General features: G+C 34.8%; 1 protein-coding gene across 1 annotated transcript; it reads left to right on the top strand.

Annotated features, from left to right (window-relative positions):
• The first annotated feature begins 8,745 nt into the window (after nucleotides 1–8,745).
• On the top strand, nucleotides 8,746–10,041 carry LOC131009863 (protein ALP1-like). Its single transcript, XM_057937267.1, has one exon. It carries the CDS (start codon nucleotides 8,746–8,748, stop codon nucleotides 10,039–10,041), a length of 1,296 nt encoding a protein of 431 aa, XP_057793250.1.
• Nucleotides 10,042–21,580: the final 11,539 nt, after the last annotated feature.

Below are 21,580 nucleotides of genomic sequence, written 5' to 3'. Positions count from 1 at the left end.
TAATGTTTATAGCAGATGGAACAATATAATACTCGGGTTTATAAATAATAGAAATTGTACTTGACAACGAATTTTAAATGCATACACAAATAAAAAGGGTAAACATAACTACTAAAAAGATTTTTTTGTCTACTAAAACATTCTCACGAATTGACTCAACAAACAAATTAAAAGCATCATAATTAGTTACTACACTAATCTTTTATTGCACTTAGACATGTCCTAACTTTGTTTGGTAAATAATCCACATCATATTTAGGTAGTAGAGGCTTCTTACTTTTTAAAACCAAGTAGCCCACAGAGCAAAAGGCTTACAAGCATTACGATTCAATCATTTATTTATGAGAAAATGACAAAGTTATGATGAATTTTTTCGGAGTACTGCTAAATAAATGCACATAATATGTGGGCACATAATATCCTTGAAAATTAAATCGGACCAATTTATTTTTTATAATCCGGTTCAAATTATGTTCTTGACTAAATTACCCATATTCTATATTGAGAAATTATTCGCCAAAGGGGTTACCTGCTCGTTGATTATGTCCACGGAGCAGATGGTTATTTTTGACATCGTGTTTTCTAGCTATTCTTTCAGAGTGGCTATTGTTCACGGAAGTTGTAATTATATCACTCGCAGGATTCTTTGGGATGATATCTCTTCTTGTATGGTCCCTCAAATGGTGATTCTTGGGGACTTTAATGCTGTGCTTGGAGCTCATGAACGGCGTGGACGCAGGTTTCCCAGCCGTGTTTCCTGTAGAGATTTTCAGGCTTTCATTGATCGTCATACTCTCATTCAAGCTCCCACCTCTGGGCCTTTTTTTACTTGGACGGACAGGCGTAAATTCCCTATGACTACTGAGTCTGTCCTGGACCGCACTCTTTTCTCTGAGGATTTTGCTGAGCAATGGCATTCTACTGAGAGCCGGGTTTTGCCTCGTCTTGGCTCTGACCATGCTCCTATTTTGTTTAAATGTTCCACTCCTCCTAATACCTCTGGCGCCCGTCCTTTTCGTTTCCTGAACATGTGGAGTTCTCACTCTGATTTTATTCCAATGGTTCAGCGTTCTTGGGCTCCTGTTGTTGATTCGAACTGCCCCATGGTGCGTATGATGCACAAGTTGAAACGTTTGAGGAAAGAGCTCAAAATTTGGAATAAATCCACTTTTGGGAACTTCAACACTTCGCTTGAGGAGCTCTATAATAAGCTCTCTTCTCTTCAGGCACATATCGATAATGTTGGCTATTCTGAGGCGCTGTTTGATCAAGAAGTTGAGCTTGAAGCCTCTATCTCGGTCATGCTCTCTAGGCAAGAGGACCTACTTCGTCAGAAAAGTAGAATTCGATGGCTCCAGGATGGAGATCGAAATACTAAGTTTTATCATAACATGGTGAGAATGAAGCGCGCTAGCCATACTATCAAGCATCTTGAGATTAACGACGTCCTGGTTGAAGATCATAACACTTTGGCGTCTCATGTGGAAAACTTTTATAAATCTCTTTTTGCGGCGGATATCAATCCTGGGGGCGATCTTTCGTGGATTTCTAATTATATCACCTGTAGCCTAACTTTGGATCAGAAGTCGGCTTTGGTTATTTGTCCGACTGTGACGGAGATCAAAGCGGTGGTCTTTGCTATGGACAAAGATAGCGCTCCTGGCCCGGATGGCTTTGGAGGTTCTTTCTATCGCTCCGCTTGGGAAATTATTGAGCATGATTTCACTTCCGCCATCAGAAGATTCTTCACTCATCATTACCTCCCTTCGGGTCTCAATTCCAATACTCTGAGCCTTATTCCCAAGAAAGTTAATGCCAAGGTTATCTCTGATTATCGGCCCATCGTTCTTGGTAATTTCTTTTTCAAAGTTATTGCCAAGATTCTGGCGATCCGACTAAATGCGGCTGCTGCCACCATCGTCTCCTACAATCAATTTGGCTTCATTTTGGGACGTTCTATTCATGAGTGTATCACTCTTGCCTCAGAAGGGGCGAACTGCATGGAGAGGTCTTTACACGGCAAAAACATGGCTCTTAAAGTCGACATTCATAAGGCCTTTGATACGCTTAGATGGGATTTTCTTCTGTTCGTGCTTCAACAGTTTGGCTTCCCCAATATTTTCTGCTCTTGGATCAAAACTATTCTCAGATCGGCTCGCATCTCTATTCGGTTCAATGGTGCTCTCTTTGGCTATTTCGAATGCGGTCGGGGAGTAAGACAAGGGGATCCTTTGTCTCCTATTCTTTTTGCCTTGGCGGAAGATGTTCTTAGCCGTATTTTTCTGGATGCTGGTAAACGGGGTTTAATCGCCGGCATGCGTTTCTCGAGATCTTTGAGTTTCCCTTCTCATCTGCTTTACGCTGACGATGTGCTCCTGTTCTGCCAGGCCTCCAAGCGTAATTGCATTATGATAGACTCGATTATTCAGCTCTATGCCACGGTCTCTGGTCAATATTGCAACAAGCATAAGTCTACTCTTTACTTCGGGAAAGGGGTGTCGCCTGGGCGACGTTCTCGGCTTCAACGGATTTTGGACTTCAACATTGGCTCCATCCCTTTCACATACTTGGGTGTGCCTATTTTCTCCGGGCGAGCTTCTTCTGCTAAACTTAGACCTATCTATGATCGGATTCTTGCACATTTCCCTAGGTGGCAAGGTAGTCAACTCTCTATGGCGGGCAGGCTCTGCTTAGTTTCTTCTGTTATCAACAGTGCTGCGGTACATAGCATGCTTGTTTATAAATGGCCGGTGAAACTTCTGCATGCTCTTGACAGAGCTTGTAGATCGTTCATCTGGACTGGGAGTACTATGAAGAAACCCTCCTTTTCCGTGAGTTGGATCAGAGCTCGTGCTCTGAAGGAACATGGCGGCATTGGAGTCAAATCTTTCTCTGACATCAATAATAGTTTCATGTTTCGGCTGGGCTGGTATATTCTGAACATGAACAGCTTCGGCTATCGGCTGCTTCGTCAGAAATATCTCACTCAGACCATGGATTGGGCTTCCCAATGGGCGAGTTCGTCGATTTGGACTGGTGTTAGAAGGACGATTCGGGAGATTGTTTCGGATACCTTCTGCACGATTGGCAATGGAGATACAATTTATTTTTGGAGAGATAATTGGCTCGGGTATCGGCTGATCGACAAACTTCATATTCCGGAGTTCATGACTCCCTATTTCTCTCAGAAGATTTCTGACTTCTACTTTAATAATAAGTGGCACCTCACTTATAGTTTTATACAGTCTTTCCCGCGCATTGCTCTCGACATCATATCTACCCCCATTCCTGGATTGGCGGACGACAGATCCTGGATCCACTCGGGTTTCGGGAACATTACTGCTGCTTCGGCCTTTGCTCACATACGACCTCAGTTCCCTAAGGTCGACTGGGGCTCCTGGATTTGGGCCCCTTTTATCCCCGCTCGGCGATATCTCTTTGTCTGGCGCACTATTGTTGGCAAACTCCCTACCTTTGATATGAATCGCCTCCTTGGTTTTCAGGGGCCTAACCGGTGCCCTTTATGCTCGGCAGCAGAAGAGACGATGGATCACGTTCTGTTGAACTGCTCCTTCTCGGCTTCTATTTGGGCGGATGTCTTTCGTTGGTTTCTGATTGAGCAAACTTTGCCGTTGGACGTGGGCAGCATGATTCGATTCTCTATCCTCCAGAATAACAGCAAACAAATTGGCAATTTGTGGAAAGTTGGGGTGATCTCTCTCCTCTGGAGTCTCTGGTCTCACCGCAACAACGTCATACACAAAAATTTAGCACCTTCGCGCCACTTGATTCTCAAGCAGGTCCGAGTTTTTCTTTGTGAAGCTGCCAACAATTTCGTCCTTGGCACTATGGCCAACTCGGTTTCTGATCTTCTCATTCTTAAGAATCTTTCCATCGCTGGACAACCCAGGAAGCCTTTCTCCTTTATTTACGTTTCTTGGCACCTTCCCCCGCCGTCTTGGATTAAAGTTAATACTGATGGCTCGGTCCGTGAAGGGAGGATTCATGCGGGGGGCGTCTTTAGGAATGCCTTCAATGACGTTCTTGGTTGTTATCATTTTTCAGGCGGCCACGGGGTTGCGTTCGAAGCAGAGCTTTTAGCTATTATTATTGCTATTGAATCTGCGCATCGCGCTAAATGGGAGAGAGTTTGGTTTGAGTCGGATTCTTCTTACGTGGTTCAGCTTCTTCAGTCGCTCTCTGAGACGGTTCCTTGGAGATTCAAGCCTCGGTGGCAGCTTGCTCTCTCCAAACTCCATACTTTCACGTGGCGCATTTCTCACATTTTTCGTGAGGGAAACAGATCGGCGGATTTTTTGGCTTCTCAAGCTTCGGAGGAGGGTTTTTGGCCTCATGCCATTGCTGGTTTAAATGATTTTGTCAAGGATGATGTTTCTTTTCCCTATTTTACTCGTTTCGCTTGATTTTTTGGTTTTGTTCTCTCGGTCCTGGATTGGTTGTGAGCCGGGAGGCCTAAGGGTAATGGTTCGGCCGGAATCCTTGAGACCTCCTAACTCAGCTCTGTCAACCTTGATCCTTGACGAGTACTCTTTTTCCTCAGCTTTTATGAGGTTTTGACGAGGCTCGGCCCTTAGTCTGCAGCTTTGTGCTTTCAAGGGTTTTTGGTTCTCCGTTGTTGTTTCTTTTCTTTTTAATAAAATCTTATTTCAGCTATATTGAGAAATTATTGATTTGTTCTTAATGATATTCTTTCCTTTTTTAACTTCAATAATTTTGGAAAGTAATTGATTTGTTTCTTAAAATATGCCCAATTTATTAATATAAATTTATATTGCTAAACTAAAAAAAAATGAAATATGAAAATCATATATATAATAAAATTGAATTAATCTTATTTAATTTGTTACTTCATCACCACGATTTCATATATATGATGAAATTAAATCAACTAATTCAAAAACAAAAGAATTTAATCAAAATAAATTTAAAAATAAAAGAATGAAACTAAGCACCGCCCGAAAATAAATCAATCATTCCCTCCGATCATCTAATAGCAGTGAAGCCTTCTTCATTCGTGGCGAAGTGTATTCGCCTCTCTCCAGATCTAGAAATCACGACCCCTCTTCCCACATTTAGTCTTTCTCCACACTTGGTGTTTTCTTTCATCACAAATATCGAAAGCTCTGGTTATAGAGTTTGGGTAATTAGGTGTCTTATTGCATTTTGAGGGTACAATTTGGATAATATGGACTCACTCATTTTGAAGTAATTAATGGGTTCGTGAATGCCCTCAAGGCTATACATTTATTTGCTGGTGTCCATGGCTTGCTTCACTTCCTTCACTATGTATTTCCACTTCTCAATGGGGCTTCTTGAAGTTAGAAGCTCCAAGAGCAGCACTCCGAAGTTGTATCCATTGCTCTTTTCTGTCAGTTGTTGTGTCATGTAGTATTCAGGATCCAGATATCCCTGAGTTTAGCAACGAAAAGAAACATAAATCAGCAAACGCATAATGGCATGATATCAAGAATTTCATCGAGCCGGTTGTGGGCATTGTATTTAACTGCGATTTGATTGAGATTTCACCTTGTAAACATTTGAAAGTGAATAATTCAAGTGATGTAATCGAGATTTCGATTATAACCCTTGTAGTATATGTTTTTGGATCTTGTTCATAAACAAATGAAATCTTGTAGAGAAAAACGTGAGAATATTTGTTCTTAAGATTTAGTTCGTATAATTGAAAAAAGGCAATAAGATTTTGAATTACTAAAGAAATATTATGAGAAATCATTTCCATCATAATTACCATGATTAATTAGGTAAATTGTATATTCAATTAAAATAAAATTAACTTGTCAATTAATAAAAATATGTAAATCGACAAAAAAGTCTAATTATGTGCGTCTAGCATTATTCATTTTTTTAGTCACGATTTTTAACAAATCTTACTAAGTCCATCTCTATAGAAATTTTCAAGTAATTCAACTTGAAATAATTTCTAACAACTAAATTTGGCAATAATTATGTGCTTCTATTATAGTTTATGGAATTGTGAGCAATAATTCTAACCATGTGGGGTGTAGGTATTTGCATCAGCTAATAGTATTTTAAAAATAAATAAAAAATTTACCTATGACAATTGCTTAGCTTAATGAGTTGGTCTTAGAATAAAATATAATTTGGTGTTCAAGTTGGACTTAGATACCTTTTTTATATAAAATATTTGGGGTTTAAGTTGGACTCGGATACTTGTCCAGAACACCATGCATGATGCTTTATTGGAAATGTTTCAAGTAAATAATATATTAGTCTATATTTTTGTAATCGTTCATTAGCATCGATTCCTTTGATTTATTTAAATAAAATAAATCTGCCGGAATCTTATTTTCTTCACCTTCAACTTATCTTGATAACTTTCCCTTTTGGATCATATGTTGGCACTTTGTTTCTAATTAAATTATAATTAAATGGTGGTAATTGACTTTTTATTAAAGGGTTAATAGCCAAAAAATACACGAACTATCACCAAATTTGCAAATTGCACATGACCTTCAAAAATAGCCTGAGAATACATCACTTTTTAATTTTGTTGTAATTTGCACACGGTGAAAGTTCCGGCAGCTCTTAAGTTTGACCGGCGATGACGTGGACAATATTTAATATTACATGGCATTACGCGTGGCTTTTTTTACACGCTGGCAAGCCACGCGTTCAAAACTACGTCGTTTCAACAATCCAATTAAACAAAGTCTGATTACCCAATTATACATTTGTAATCAATTTCTTCAAACCCTCTATCTCATCCGACGACCCCAGCCACCAAGCCGCTGCCTCATCTCCTTCTCTTCTCTTCCGATGACACACAAACAGCGCTGCCGCCTGCAAGACCCTAGCCCCAACTCCGACGACTCCAGCCACCGCATCGCCTCTCCCTCAACCCTCTCATCCCATCTCCTCTGCTCCAGCAGACTCACCGAAGGCCACCGCCTCCGTCTCAGATCTGGACATCGACGCTGCCCCACGCGGCGCTACCTCCTTTCTCCCGGTGACAGCGTCTGGATTGGGGATCTAGGGGGGCGGAGACATGGCCGGTGGCAAATGGAAGAGGGAGGTAGGAGGTAGGAGCTAGGGCGCGACAGTGGTGGCGTCTGGATTGGAGAATCTAGGGGCGGAGACATGGCCGGTTGCTGCAGATTTAGGGCTCGGGTGCCGCGTCCGACAACTTTCCGGCATAAATCGTGCTATAATTCATTCTCCCTTTTGGAGTTCTTGTAATTTTGGGATAGATTTGAGTGAAGAGTTCTTTTTGCTTTTGTGAATCTGTATTTCACAGCCTGTGTTTGTGTCGTATCATCAATTTGAATTCGTGATTTGTATTATCTGTGTTGAGAGGGACTTGAGCGAGGTATCTGAGAGGGAGTTGAGCGGCCGGAGAGGTGAGGTGGGCAGCGGCAGCCGCATGTCGCCGACGGCCGCTGCTGATTTGTGTAGCGATAGTGGGGTCGCCATTCCTACCGCCGCTGCCTAAAGCCCTAGATCCCCAAAGTCGTTGCCGCCTCCCTTGATTTCCGGTGAGTTACCACAGCCGCGCCCATCTTTCCCTCTCTGAACTGGCAGCCATGGTTTCCCATCTTTCTTTTTTAATTTTTTTTAATTTTTTAAATTTTTTTATTTAAAAAGACTTGACAAAACGACGTCGTTTTACATGGCCGGCGGTTAGTCCACATCTGCAATTTCCGGCTGCCACGTCAACTACGCCTAAGGTGATGGTCAACGCATGTGCAAATTACAACAAAATTAAAAAGTGATGTATTCTGAGGCTAATTTGAAGGTCATGTGCAATTTGCAAATTTCGTGATAGTTCATGTATTTTTTGGCTATTAACCCTTTATTAAATTACTTCAACTATGATTAAGTAATTTGAACCCCAATTATGCCTAAGTTATGATAGAAATAATATATTTAATGTGCAATTTTTCAAACACTTTCACAATCCAATTTTTTTTTAAGATTACTGCAATAAATTATAAATATGCATAAAATGTTGCCTTGTTATTTCCCCCAATCTGTTTATTATTTACCTATTTTATTTTCTTCTATTCGATGATAGAGGATCAACCAAATTATTTCATATAATATATATATAATAAATTTGTAATGATCGTTCATTTGATACGTGTCCGACTGTAAAATGAATTCATTTTCATTTTAATGTCAAAAGCAAAACTAAAACTCAACTTGGGATAGTGAGTGAAGTTTTTGGGGATTCATAGCAGCTAATTTATGATGAAGATGAAAAAGAAGTGCAAGAGAAAAGAGGTTGATTATGAAAAAGATGATGATGCAGGTTTTAATGAAGAAATTGATTTAGAAAATGGCATTTTTTTTTTTTGGAAATGACGTTGTTGCTAGTAATGAAATAATGACTCTAAGAGCATCCGCAGCGCTGCGTCGACCCGCGTCGAAGGAAGAGGGGGCGCGCTGGAGACCCGCCCTGGTTCGAAGGCGTGGCGAGGCGAAGACCCGGGGCGAGAGGCGGAAGTTTATGGCGCGTCCGGCGGACGCGCCTATTATTAAAAAAAAATTAATTCGATTTATTTTGAATGTTTTGACCGTTTGAAAATTTTGTTTTATTTTTTTTTAATAAAAGGACCGTTGGAATCAAACGGCCGAATTCCCCCTTTTTTTCCCCTTTTATCTATATATATCACCACTCTTCTTCATTCATTTCACATCTCCACATCAAAAAATCATCTCCACATAAAAAAAAAATCAAAAAAAATGTCTTCCTCCTCATCAAGCCACGAGGACGAGCGACGTGCTGAAGAATTTTCTAATTTTGTACAACAATTTAACCAAATTGTTCAAGATATTGGTGATCCAGAAGAGCAACCTCGTCGTCGCCGACGAGGTGCGCGGAAGAAGGCTTTCATTCGTCGGGACCGTGAAGCCGGCGCTGTACGTTTGCACGTGGATTACTTTGATGAAAATCTGGTCTACCCCGACACCATCTTCCGCCGCCGTTTTCGAATGCGTCGTGCGTTGTTTTTGCGCATCGTTAATGCCGTCGCAGCTGATCCATACTTCCAACAACGCACGGATGCACTAGGGAGGCCCGGCTTCACGCCATTGCAAAAATGCATTGTCGTTGTTCGTATGCTAGCTAACGGTGGGGCAGCGGACCAATACGACGAGTATCTCCGGATTGCTGAGTCCACCGCGTTGGAGTGCTTGCGCAGATTCAGTCGAGCCATTATTCAACTCTTCGACGCGGAGTACTTGAGGAGGCCGACTTCCGCTGACTGCCAACGGCTTCTAGCAATGCACGAAGCGAAGCACGGCTTCCCGGGAATGCTAGGGAGCCTTGATTGCATGCATTGGGCGTGGAAGAATTGTCCAACGGCATGGCAAGGCGCATACACTCGCGGCGATCAGGGGGAACCGACCATCATCCTCAAAGCCGTCGCCTCGCAAGATCTATGGATCTGGCATGCTTTTTTTGGGACTCCTGGTTCGAACAACGACATCAACGTGCTCAACAACTCGACGTTGTTCAACGATCGGCTGCAAGGAATGGGGGTGCCGGTCACATATCAAGTCAACAACGCCTACTACACAAGTGGGTACTACTTGACTGACGACATCTATCCCAATTGGCCTGTATTCGTGAAGAGTCCTACACATCCGACGGATCCGAAAGGGAAGAGGTTCAAAGTGATGCAGGAAGCGGCTCGCAAGGATATTGAACGAGCTTTCGGCGTCCTTCAAGCTCGTTGGGCAATCGTCAAAGGCCAAGCGCGTCTTTGGAGCAAGGAGGCGATGAGCGACATCATGTTCACGTGCATCATTTTGCACAACATGATCATCGAAGACGAAGGCGAGCAAGCAACGCAGTGGGAAGAAGACGCCGACGAAGCTTCGAGTAGCGCCGCATCTCAACCTCATGTCGGTGCTCCGCCGGATTTTCGTGCATTTGTTGCAGGACAAGCATCCATGCGAGACGCGGAGATGCATGCTCGCCTCACTTTGGACTTGAAGGAGCACATTTGGTCTCGTTTTGGTCCGATTGAGTCCTAGAAAATTAGTGTAATTTTTATTTTTTTTATTGTATTTAAATTATGTCTTTAAATTATTGTAATGTTTAATTTTATTTTTAATGAAATTAGAAATTTAAAAATAAAAGTGTAGAAATATGAATTTTGTGGAAATGAGGATTTAAGCACCCATCTAAGATACAATGCATTGGAGAGGGGTGTGTCTTAGGTGGGGCCCACTCCTAAGACACCCCTCAAAGCAACAAGCATTGTGGATGCTCCAAGAACAATCCACTCGCTACAGACCAAGTTAGGGTGCTTTAGATGGGGGGCTAAAACGCCATAAATGATTTGATCACATATGTCCCAACTATAAAATGAATTAGTGTATAATCCATTGATATTCGACGAAAAAATATATTACATTGTAATTAAAATCATTTTACATTGTTTTCATGTAATGAAATTATTTTTATATAAGTTATTCTTTTAATTAATTTAATTTGATGTAATAAAGTTCAAATTATATTAATCTCAACTACTTATATAGATTACATGTTATAGTTTTTTGTTGAGATATAATAAAAATATCCTTTATTGGGGATAATAGAAATGCCATTTATATAGGTTTTTCATTTATGGTATTTTATAGAAGGTCAAAATGAGATTGAAGATTTTAGAATATATATAGGCTTAATTGCCCATAAAATACTGAACTTTCATCCAATTCTGGTTTTGCACACAAACTTTGAACTGTGGCGTGATAATTACTAAACTTTTTATTTTATCTGATTTTGCTACTAATCCAAATTCCGGCCAAATAGCAAGCTAATATATAATATGGTGTGCCAATTTTGACGTGACGTATTTATTATTGAATGACAATTAATTGACAAAATAATATTTTTTTATTTAATTTCTTATCAATAAAAAACGAACACAAAGCAAATAACTCAAATTGTCAATAATTTAATATATCAAATCAAATAATAGTATTTTTTTAGTTGAATTAATTAATTGAATAAATTCGATAATAGTAAGGGGATTTTTCGAATTTAGGTGCATCAACCAAAGAACATTTTAATTATCAATAACTTAATATATATAAAATTAATTTAGCTAAGTAATAAAGTTTATTAAATTTTCATTATCTAAAGATTAATTTTTTTTATAAACTATATATATATATATATATATATACACTATTTGAATGACTTCTATTTTATATATTGGAGTAATCAGTTGTGTAATAGTGAACTAGAAAAAATTGATTTAAACTTGAGAATTAAAAAAAAAAAACTATTATTTGATTTGATATATTAAGTTATTGACAATTTGTTATATGCTTTTTGTTCTTTTTTTATTATTATTAATAAGAAATTAATAATAGATACATCACGTCAAATATTTGCTCGTCATATTAGCTTGGTATTTGGCCGGAATTTGGATTAGTAGCAAAATCAGATAAAATCTAAAGTTTAGTAATTTTCACGCTACATTTCAAAGTTTGTGTGCAAAATCAGAATTGAAAGAAAGTTCAGTATTTTATGCGCAATTAACCCATATATATAGGGTTAGCTTCTACAAGAAAACCTCTTTTGTTTAGAAGCAAGAAACAATCTACACCTTTGATTTCTTAAGATCGGCATTTTGAAATTAATAATCTAATATAGCATCAGAAATTAATTTTGTATGACTCAAGGTTAGATTTGTCAATTTCAGTTCTCCCCGATTTGGGAATTGTAATCATATCGCGTGAATCTCTCAATTTCCTTGTGGATGAACATTGAATCCGATTCAGATATTTTTTCTCAGTGTTCATTCGTGTTAAAGATTGTTGGTATATTATACAAAACTAGTGTATCTCCCGCGCTATGCGCGGTGATTATGATCTTAGACACGCATAAATTGTGTATATATTTTATATTTTGTTCGTTTACAAAAAATAATCCTAGAAAAAGATGATACAAATTTTAATAATAATGATTAGTGTATTGTGAATGAATAAAGGATCACACTTCAAAAGTAATGTAAATAATGATAATTAATTATATTTTGGGTGAAGAAAACGATCCATCAGATCCATCATGTGATGCAAACTTTCCAAAACTGTAATGAGACCAATTTTTGTGGACATCCTTAAATGGCAAAAATAGATTGTTTTTGTGGGAATAGAGAGTAATTATTAGTATAACCTAAAAAAAATTAATTTTAATATCAAATTTATTATTTACAAATTGATCTAATATTTTAATGTAATCAATGTAATTTATGTAAAAATATAACATTTGTTTATATATAGATATAGTATCACAATAAGTTGGTACTTGCTAATGATGTAAATCAGATTAACAACTATACTTTCGAATTCAAAATTATAATTAATAGTCAAATCAAGTATATATAAGGAAAATATTAAAAATAAAAAGTTATTTCATTCAAATAATATGTTGAAAATTCAAATATTTAAGAAATTTCCAAAAAGTTAAAAAATGATTCACTTTTCTTCTTTTATTAAAGTAAGAGATATTTTATAATATATGCATATTATATAACTCGTTGAGGTTGTTTAATACATGCAAACAAAGTAATTGTTCCATTTATATTTGTAGAAAGATAAAAATGTATTTAATTATTCAAATAAATATGTTGAAATTTTAAAAGATTGTAATTTTACTACTTTGAACTTAATCTTTCATATCGCATATCAAACTAAATTATTTTTCATAATCTTTTAGTTTAATTGCATATAGAATAAAATATACTAAAATAAGAAGAAAGCAAATATGCAAAAAAAAAAAAAAAAGAGAGAGAGAGAGGAAAGAATAGATAAAAAAAAAATCAATGTGGCCTGGGTAGAATGTGGTTAATTTTAATTTTATAGCTCAATTTACTACAAATTATTCTCTTAACCTATAATAATTCTATATTTTGCGTTTGAAAAAATTAATAATCAAGTCAAAAAATTGATCCACTGTCACTAACTTTTATTATGTGGCAATTGTATAATTTCATGCTTAAAAATAAAATATAATTATGTAATTTACAAATTTTTATAGTAGTGACATCACGATACATTTTAATTTAAAATTCGTTTCTCTTATTAAAAAATTAACATTAAATAATACAAATACAAAATATAGAAAACCAAAATGTCAAAAAAAAAGAGCAAATAAAAATAAAAACGTTTAAACACATCTCTTGAAAAGGAAAAATAGAGAGATAATAAATGATTAAATATACTGATAAAACATTAAACAAATGATATGTTTTGCTTTTAATGCTTTTGCTTATTCTGATCTATTTTACATAGTAAGAAATGAAAGGTATTAATTCTAAATGGTGTACATAAAAAATAAAAAATGGTCGGCAGTTTTGCAAAAATTGATTGTCGGCGGTTTTATAGGTAACAATTTTAACTTAATTAAAATTTCAGTTCTAATTATGTCATTGTAATTAAACTTATTTACATTTACTTTATTTTTTATATATATAAAGATGAGTATAATGTGCGGAGCAATTAGTGTTATACGTGCATTAGATAATTATATAAGTTCATAACAAAATCGCTGGATTTTATAGTATGAACTTTAAAAATTGTATTATACGTGCATTAGATAATTATATAAGTTCATTATATAATTGTATTATTATTTTGTCCATTATTTATGATATCTGTATGTTGTGTTTGTGGGGCTTGTTCATAAAATTTTTAGAAAAACTTCATTCGTGTTCAAAATCGCTTGTATATTAAAATAGGTATAATGTGTGGTGCAATTAGTGTTATCTGGTTTTATAATATGAACTTTACAAGTATGTTCATATAAATGGTATTTTACGTTCATTAGAGAGTATTGTAAGTTCGTAAAATTTCGTGACTTCAGGATTTATTTGGCATATGAAATCAGTATATGATATGAAAAAACGTAAAATAATTACATTTGCTGCTCCAAAAAATTCTAATATGTAGAAGATGGATTTTTACGCGTGAACTAGATGAATATTTTTGGCAAATAAAATATTTATTTAATGCTATTATTAATGTGATAATACATACCAAATATAAGAAGATCATAATCACGTGATTATAGGTGTTCAGCCGTTTCAGAAGAAAGTTCATTGACCTATCTACCCTTTCACATGATTAATTATGTAAAATTAGAAAAAATCATGTTCGTCTTATCCTTAAATTCAAAAGGTTGAGATTTCTTCTCACTTCTCAACATATATAATAGAAAATATCATAAATGAATTGGCACACCACATTTGTTATAAATTGCATAGAAAATATTGTATTAATTATGTACGAAGTTTTTTCATTGACAGATAGGAATTAATTTAAAACCACATCTCCTATTTCAACATCATCTTATCCGAATTTTATAAGACTAGATCATAGTCTAGAGCTTGAAATACAACATTCGACTTTTGAACGTTAGACTTATGAGCATCATCTTGTGGCATTGAAATACTATATATGACTTTTATGCGTTAAACTTTAAGTATCACAATCATTTGGAGCTTAAAAGATTGTAATTGACTTATGAATATTGTCTGGAGTTTGAAAGATCATAGCCGACTTGTGAGATTGTATCATATGGAGCTTGTAAGATCATAATTGATTTCTAAACATCATTTCATATGGAGCGTGAAATATCATAACTATGTTATGAGAATTATCTCGTTTGAAACTTGAGAAAATTGATACCCCCTCCCCCTCGTTCACAAAAAATAGTCCATTTTGCTATTTTTGGATGTCCACAAAAATTAATCTCTTTCCATATTTGGAAACTATCGATCACAGGGTGAGCCATATTCTCCACTCACAATGCAATTAATTATCATTATAAACAACTTTTTAAGTTGAAAATTTTCTCCACTCACAATACAATAACAATTTTTATTAAAACCTGTGTCCACCTTTAGGACTATTTTTTATGGACGGAGGGAGGGAGTATGAGATTATATCAATTTATTTAGTATTTTAATTGGTAAACTTTCATAAAAAAAAAATCAATGTGTAATCTAAATTTTATTTTTAAAAATTGTAAAGAATATCTTATGGCCATATTTAATTGAATAAATGATTTATCTAATCACAATTATTTATTTTTCTAAAATTAATTAAATTGTTGGTTTCTAACCAAATAAAATTGAGCAAATAAATATCTAATTTTATGGTCAAATCAAATTGAAGAATTAATTTATTTAGTCAATTTCTTTTGTAAAAATAAATTAAGGAGTAATTTTTTATTTAACCAAATAAATTTGATCAATTAAATTGGCAATATTTTTTTGATTGTATTAATCTCAACCATACTCTACCAGTTAAATGTGATTTTTTTTTTTATCTGAAGAGTATGGGTATTCTTTTATATAAATTTTCATTTGGTAAAATCTCATAAAAATTAATGTGTGATGAAATAGTTTAGTGAGATCTTAGACACGATCTCGTGCGTTTATTTTATCAATCTCATAGTTGATATTGTACCTAGAAGGCAAATTTTTTTCTCAGGGTTCGAATCCAGGAGGTAGCGAAATATTTTAAATTTTGTTATTCATCAGTATATACTGCCTTGTTCATCAGTATATATGTCTTATACTCTTATTCATTACCAGTTTTTAAAATTTCGTTATGCATAGTATATATATCTTATTCATTGAAAAATAAGGGTCTCAGTGTCTCATAAAAAATAAGGGTCTCATTGGAGCGCACCTCTCTCTCTCTCTCTCTCTCTATATATATATATATATATATATATATATATTAAAATATAGTTTTAATTATAACAACTGGTCAAATTAAAGTTTCAAATAAAATAATTATTTATTTGACTAACTAAATAATTTGCTACCTAAATTATTGGTGCAAAATATTGTGGGATAAGAAAATACACTATAGTTACAAATAATTATTTAGGTTCTTCAATTTGTGGAATACTATTAAAAACAATGTGGGATTATTTGCCAAAGAAATTAGAATGAATGAGAGTTGAGGGATTTTGAAATGGTGGAATTTGAGAATGCCATATGGAATGAAATTTGCTGAATTTGTTTGAAATTTGTTGAATTTGTTTACTCAATCGATTTCTTAATGCTCTAAATTTATTTGGAATTTGTTGAATTTCTTTACCCATTTGCTAAATTTGTTTGAAACTTGCTAAATTTGTTTGCTCAATCGATTTCTTTATTAATGCCCTAATTTTTTTTGGAATTTGTTGAATTTGTTTGCTTAATAATGCCTTAAATTTGTTTGGAATTTACTGAATTTCTTTACCCATTAATGAAGGATTAAGCCAATAAAATTGTCATTGTCACTACCCTTATAAATGTACTTTTACTCCACTTACACCTATTTTAACAGTTTTCTTAAAATCTATGTCCACTCTCAAATGAGACTCTATTTCGTGGACAAAGGAAGTATAAATTCTGTATTCATGTTAGCGTTATTAATATTTTAGTTTTTAATTACAATATTGTGACTAAGATGTATTCTTAATTATATTATTGAAAAATGTTCTCAATTTGATTTTTTTTTCTTTTACTATTTTAATTAAATAGTATGTATAAATGTGCATCTCACGTGAGTAAAATTAGTTAGATGATAAATTTATACCTCGTTATAATAACCGAACATTAATAAACTTCAATTAATGCAAGTAATATACTATCTCTTATTGTTTAATTCTTTTCAAATTAAATAGAATGCACTCTTTTCAAATTAAAAGGACAAACCATTAAATTTTGTTGCTATCAACTTAAACGGGCCAACTCCCTTTCATCTATAAATTGCATGATTATATTGAGTTAATATCTAAGCTTTCGAAAAGAAGAAAGAACAAATAAACAAAGTATATAGTATTTTATTTCAGTCTAAAGCCATGAACTACAACTTCGTAAGGATTGTTATGCTTCTATCCTTAGTTCTATTTTGTAGAGGTAAATTTTCAGTCCTATATGTCCCTCTTGTGTCCATGCATTTTTGTTAATAAAACAATGCAGTATTGTAGTATATCTCATTATGCATTTTTTTAAAATTGTGTTATATGCATAAATGCACTAATATCAATATCTATGTATATGCAATTTTGTGATTACATTATGTAATTGTAAGAATACCATTTGCCTTTTAATTTTGTTGCAGGTGATAATGAAATAATTAAGCCTAAAATTTGCTCGCAGCAAATTCCTTGTGATTGCCAAGTGTGTAGTGACGCTATATGTGATCCACTATGCAAACGAAGTATCAAAGGAGTGAATGTGCAAGCTTATTGTATTGCTAGTGATACTTGTAACTGTATTTATCGATGTCCACAAAAATAACAATAATCAAGAGCAAAAAATAAAAATAAAAGGCATAACTTATTTTATTCCATCTTAATTATATTCAGTTGCTTCTGTTTAATTCTGATTTTATGTCTTGCCACTTTAGCTTTTTCATTTCTTTTCTTTTTCTATCTTACCTTATTGAAAAATGAAAATACTTGGATAGATTATCGTGAATACATTTTTTCGTGAAATCGCTATATTAAACATATAATCTCATGGTATTCGCTGAAATTAACTGTATACTCAAAAAAATATATATAGAATTTTTTTTTTCTACATGGAGTTCAAAAAATTGTTGTCGAACTTGAAAAAAAAAATGAAATTTTCGTCCCTCATAGAATTCGAACATGATCGCTCCATCCATCCATCAAAGTGTATCTAAAGTCCAAAAATGATTTTCTTAGGCTCTCAATTTAAATTTAAATTCTTAATTTAATTACGTACAATAAGAAAATTGAGTCCGAATTGAAACACAATTTGTAGTACGGCGAATTTCAAGTTGCAGTACACTACAAAAAATGGTGTGAACAGTGGCGGAAATTAACGACGGGAGGTATTCCGTTGAGAAAATGGTGTGAATTCTTTTTTTCGTAAATATGCATTGGACAAAAATTAATTCGACAAATTATCATGTATTATTATATGAGTTTAACGAGAATGAGTAAAATTACTTAGTAATCAAGGTTGTGACAAATAAAATACACTATCATTTTATTAATCAAGGTTGTGACAAATAAAATATACTAGCATTTTACTAATCAAGGCTGTGACAAATAAAATACACTAACATTTGCACCCCATACAATGCATGAAAAATGTTTTTAACTTTTTATATTTATATAAAATTGATACCAATTCAATTATCATATTTATGAATATATAAGAAAATAATTTTAAGTAAATATATTTGAGCTGAATATTGAAAATAAAAAATAAAGAATAATTCAAAATAATAAAAATTGATATTACAAGGCACAAAAAGGTTAAAAAAACAAAAATGAAAAATAAAATATAATTAAAAAATGACGAGAAGAGATAAAGATTTTTTTAAAAAAAATTAATATTTAAATAAAGGTAACTTTTATATCTTAACTCAGATGTTCACATAAAATATATCAAAAAAAAAAATTATCGTGATCTTTAATTTGATATGCATATTAAATATTTTATAATTAAACAATTTTCACAATTTCATAAAGAAATTAAATACAAAAATATGAAGATAAAGAAAAAGGAAATAAAAAGAAAAAAATATATAATTTACAAATAAACCTTTAATATTATAATTACAAAATTGTCACTCAATTTTTAAAATCAATTTGAATTTGATTTCAAATTGACATCTTGACTTTTAATATAGTATAGATATATTTATGCAAAAAAAAAATAGTATAGATATATAAACTCTAATAAAGTTCGAATAATTTAATTCTAAAAGGGGCTCCAAGGAGGTGGTCCTCACTCCTCACGTTACAGCCTCCACTCTCCAATGCAAATGCTCTAGAATGGACTTTAATTTCTCATTTTCACTTTGTTTCATTTTAACTCTTCTTATTAAATTGAGGTTTTATATAAAAAGAAAGAGAACAAAGAATTAAAAGCCCTTGAAAGCACAAAAACGCAGATTAGGGGGCCCGAGACTTGAAAAGGAGCTTGTAAAACAGCAGAAAAAAGCTACCAAGCGAAACACGCAGGACAACCAAAAGCTGCAGCATGCTAAAGATCTCAGCCGCACAGACACCTAACAATATTAAAAACCCATGTTGGTGTGCAAGTCGTCCATCTCCATTTCATCCGACCAACGGCCGTTGGCGATATTATTCATGACACGCATATTAGCACTGCTGCTATGATCAACAACAAAGTCCCTCGGCTTATAGCCCATTTCCTCCGCATTTCTGAGTCGATTTTTTATGCTACCTTCCGGAACTTGTGGCACATGTGGACGCTTCGTACCCTTTGAACCCGTTGGACGACTCCGTCCACGCTTAGGCGGCACTTTCTCAACGAGCATTTGCATTCCCTGAGTAACTTGTTCCTCTAACCTACTAATACGACTAGCAAGATCAGCCGGAACAGGAGTAGGAGGACTACCCTCAGGGTGCCACATCCTACGGCCATCGAAATCAGGCCGTGTCTTCTCAAGTTGGGGTGAGTCATTCGTCTCATTTTCCTCTGCGACAATCTGTACAGGATACTGCTGACAGAGATCAGTGTGTTCCGCTACGTCTTCCGCAGACGTAGCATCCGATGTTTCCTCTATTTGGACATGGACTTCCGCTATAATCGGTCCTATAGGCCGGGCGTTCATTAGGTCCGGCCTCGAGAGCTGGGTGCTATCAGCATTCTGATATGAAGGCTCTATATTCGGGTCAGATTGGAGAATCAGTCTGGACTCTTATTTCAGCTGCCTCCTTCGACGACAGCATCCTTCCGGCGGTGCTTAACTTGTTTCCCAGTTCTCGCAAGCTCCTGTTTCTTGGCCTTGTTAAAATTATCCAGAGAGTGCCCCTTCATTTTGAATTTAGAGCAATAATGAGGTAATTGCTCAAATCTGAATTCGACGTAGAATGAGCTTTCATCGCTATCAATAAGAATATAAGATAAATCGATCTCGATGAGGATACGAACATAATGACCAACATCACTGTAGCTGAGGCTCCATCGATTTTCCGATACTAGTGATAATCTCGGGTCCAGAAATAAATCCGAGTCCATACTTGGCATAGGGAGGAAATTTCCAAATTGCGGACCCAATCCCGAATACGTATAGCACCAGTGGAGGCATGTTGTTTGGCAAAGGCTTTGTCATCAGCGAAATTAAACTTTATCGTATAAAAACTCTTCTCCAATAGCAATAGTTGCCGCCTCCTTCTCCAAGGCAGCTTGGGTAGAAGGCGATGCAAATGGGTCGTCGGGGGAGGGGGGCTAAAATTGGAGGTTATATTCGGAAGGTTAAGACCCGACCGATCAGCGACGAGCACGTGGCCGGAGCCCAGCGCCGAGGGCGAGTTCGTGGCGCCAGCAGAAGGCTAGGTGTGTAGGCGCGCGGCGTAGGGTTTCACTGAGAGCATATCTCTTTTTTCTTACGTTTTGTTTTTCTCTTAAACTTAAGTCTCCATTTTAACTCTTTTATTTTTATTTTCAAATTCAAATTTTCATTAAAATTTAATGTTAACATTACATTAATTAAATTAAAGCATAATACTTATAAAATACAATAACTAAATTAAAATTACAATAATTAAACTAGAGACTACAACAATCCTCTACGCTTCATGACTTCTTCGAAGATTAAATAGGTGTATTTATAGAGGGAGAAAATTGAATTTTAGAAAATGAAAGAAAAGAAAAATGCTCAAAAGAGCCGTTGCACACCAAACCGTCATTTTTCAAAAAATAAAATCAAAATTCAAATAATTTAGAATTTCAATCGATTTTTCATTTTTTTTTTAATATGAGTGTGTATAAAACGTGCTCCATGCATATCACCTCGCTCGCACCCCAGCTCCATTCTTCAGCCCCTCTTCAAACTGGGGGGGTGTCAGCTCTAGCGCACTGGATCGAGCCGGCGCTCGCTGGAGGTGCTCTAATGTGTTTAATAAATTATACTCCATTCGTCCCTAAATAACTTTTGGAGGGTGGGGAAGGGGGCACGAATTTTAAGACGAAATTATGAAGTGTATTGGAAGTGGTGAAAAAATGGTATACACATTTGGAGTAATGAAAATGTGAAAAATAAAAGCAAGTGGAGTACTATTATTAATGGTGGGATAGTGTCCTAAAATGAAAAGGGAAGTTATTTGAGGGACGATCCAAAAAAGAAAAGTTATGAAGTTATTTGAGGAACAGATGGAGTATGACTTTTATTAATTTAATTTTTAATTTGTTATTCATACAATTTACTATTAATGCTTGCTTTGTGATTTTTGTGGTTATTGAGACATGTAATTAATCAGTTATTGTTTTAAATTTTATTTGATTATATACTTATTTTATAAATTTAAACAAGTTCAATAAATTAATGGGTATTTTTATATGGATTTAGGAAGATAACGAGCAGTAAAATCTTTTTTAATGTGATTTGAGATACATGGAGTATATAATTTGTAAACGGGTATGAATAATTAAAAATTAGTGGGTGTTATTATATGCATTTGAGACGAGAATAAATAGTAAATCACTTTTTAATTGGATTTGAGATGCATATGAATAAATATAAAATTTGCAGTGTCATATTCAACTTTTAGACA

Source organism: Salvia miltiorrhiza, chromosome 2 (assembly GCF_028751815.1).
Source record: "Salvia miltiorrhiza cultivar Shanhuang (shh) chromosome 2, IMPLAD_Smil_shh, whole genome shotgun sequence".
Lineage (NCBI taxonomy): Eukaryota > Viridiplantae > Streptophyta > Magnoliopsida > Lamiales > Lamiaceae > Salvia > Salvia miltiorrhiza.
Note: the sequence above shows the minus strand (reverse complement) of the source record. Positions and strands in the feature narration are given on the sequence as shown.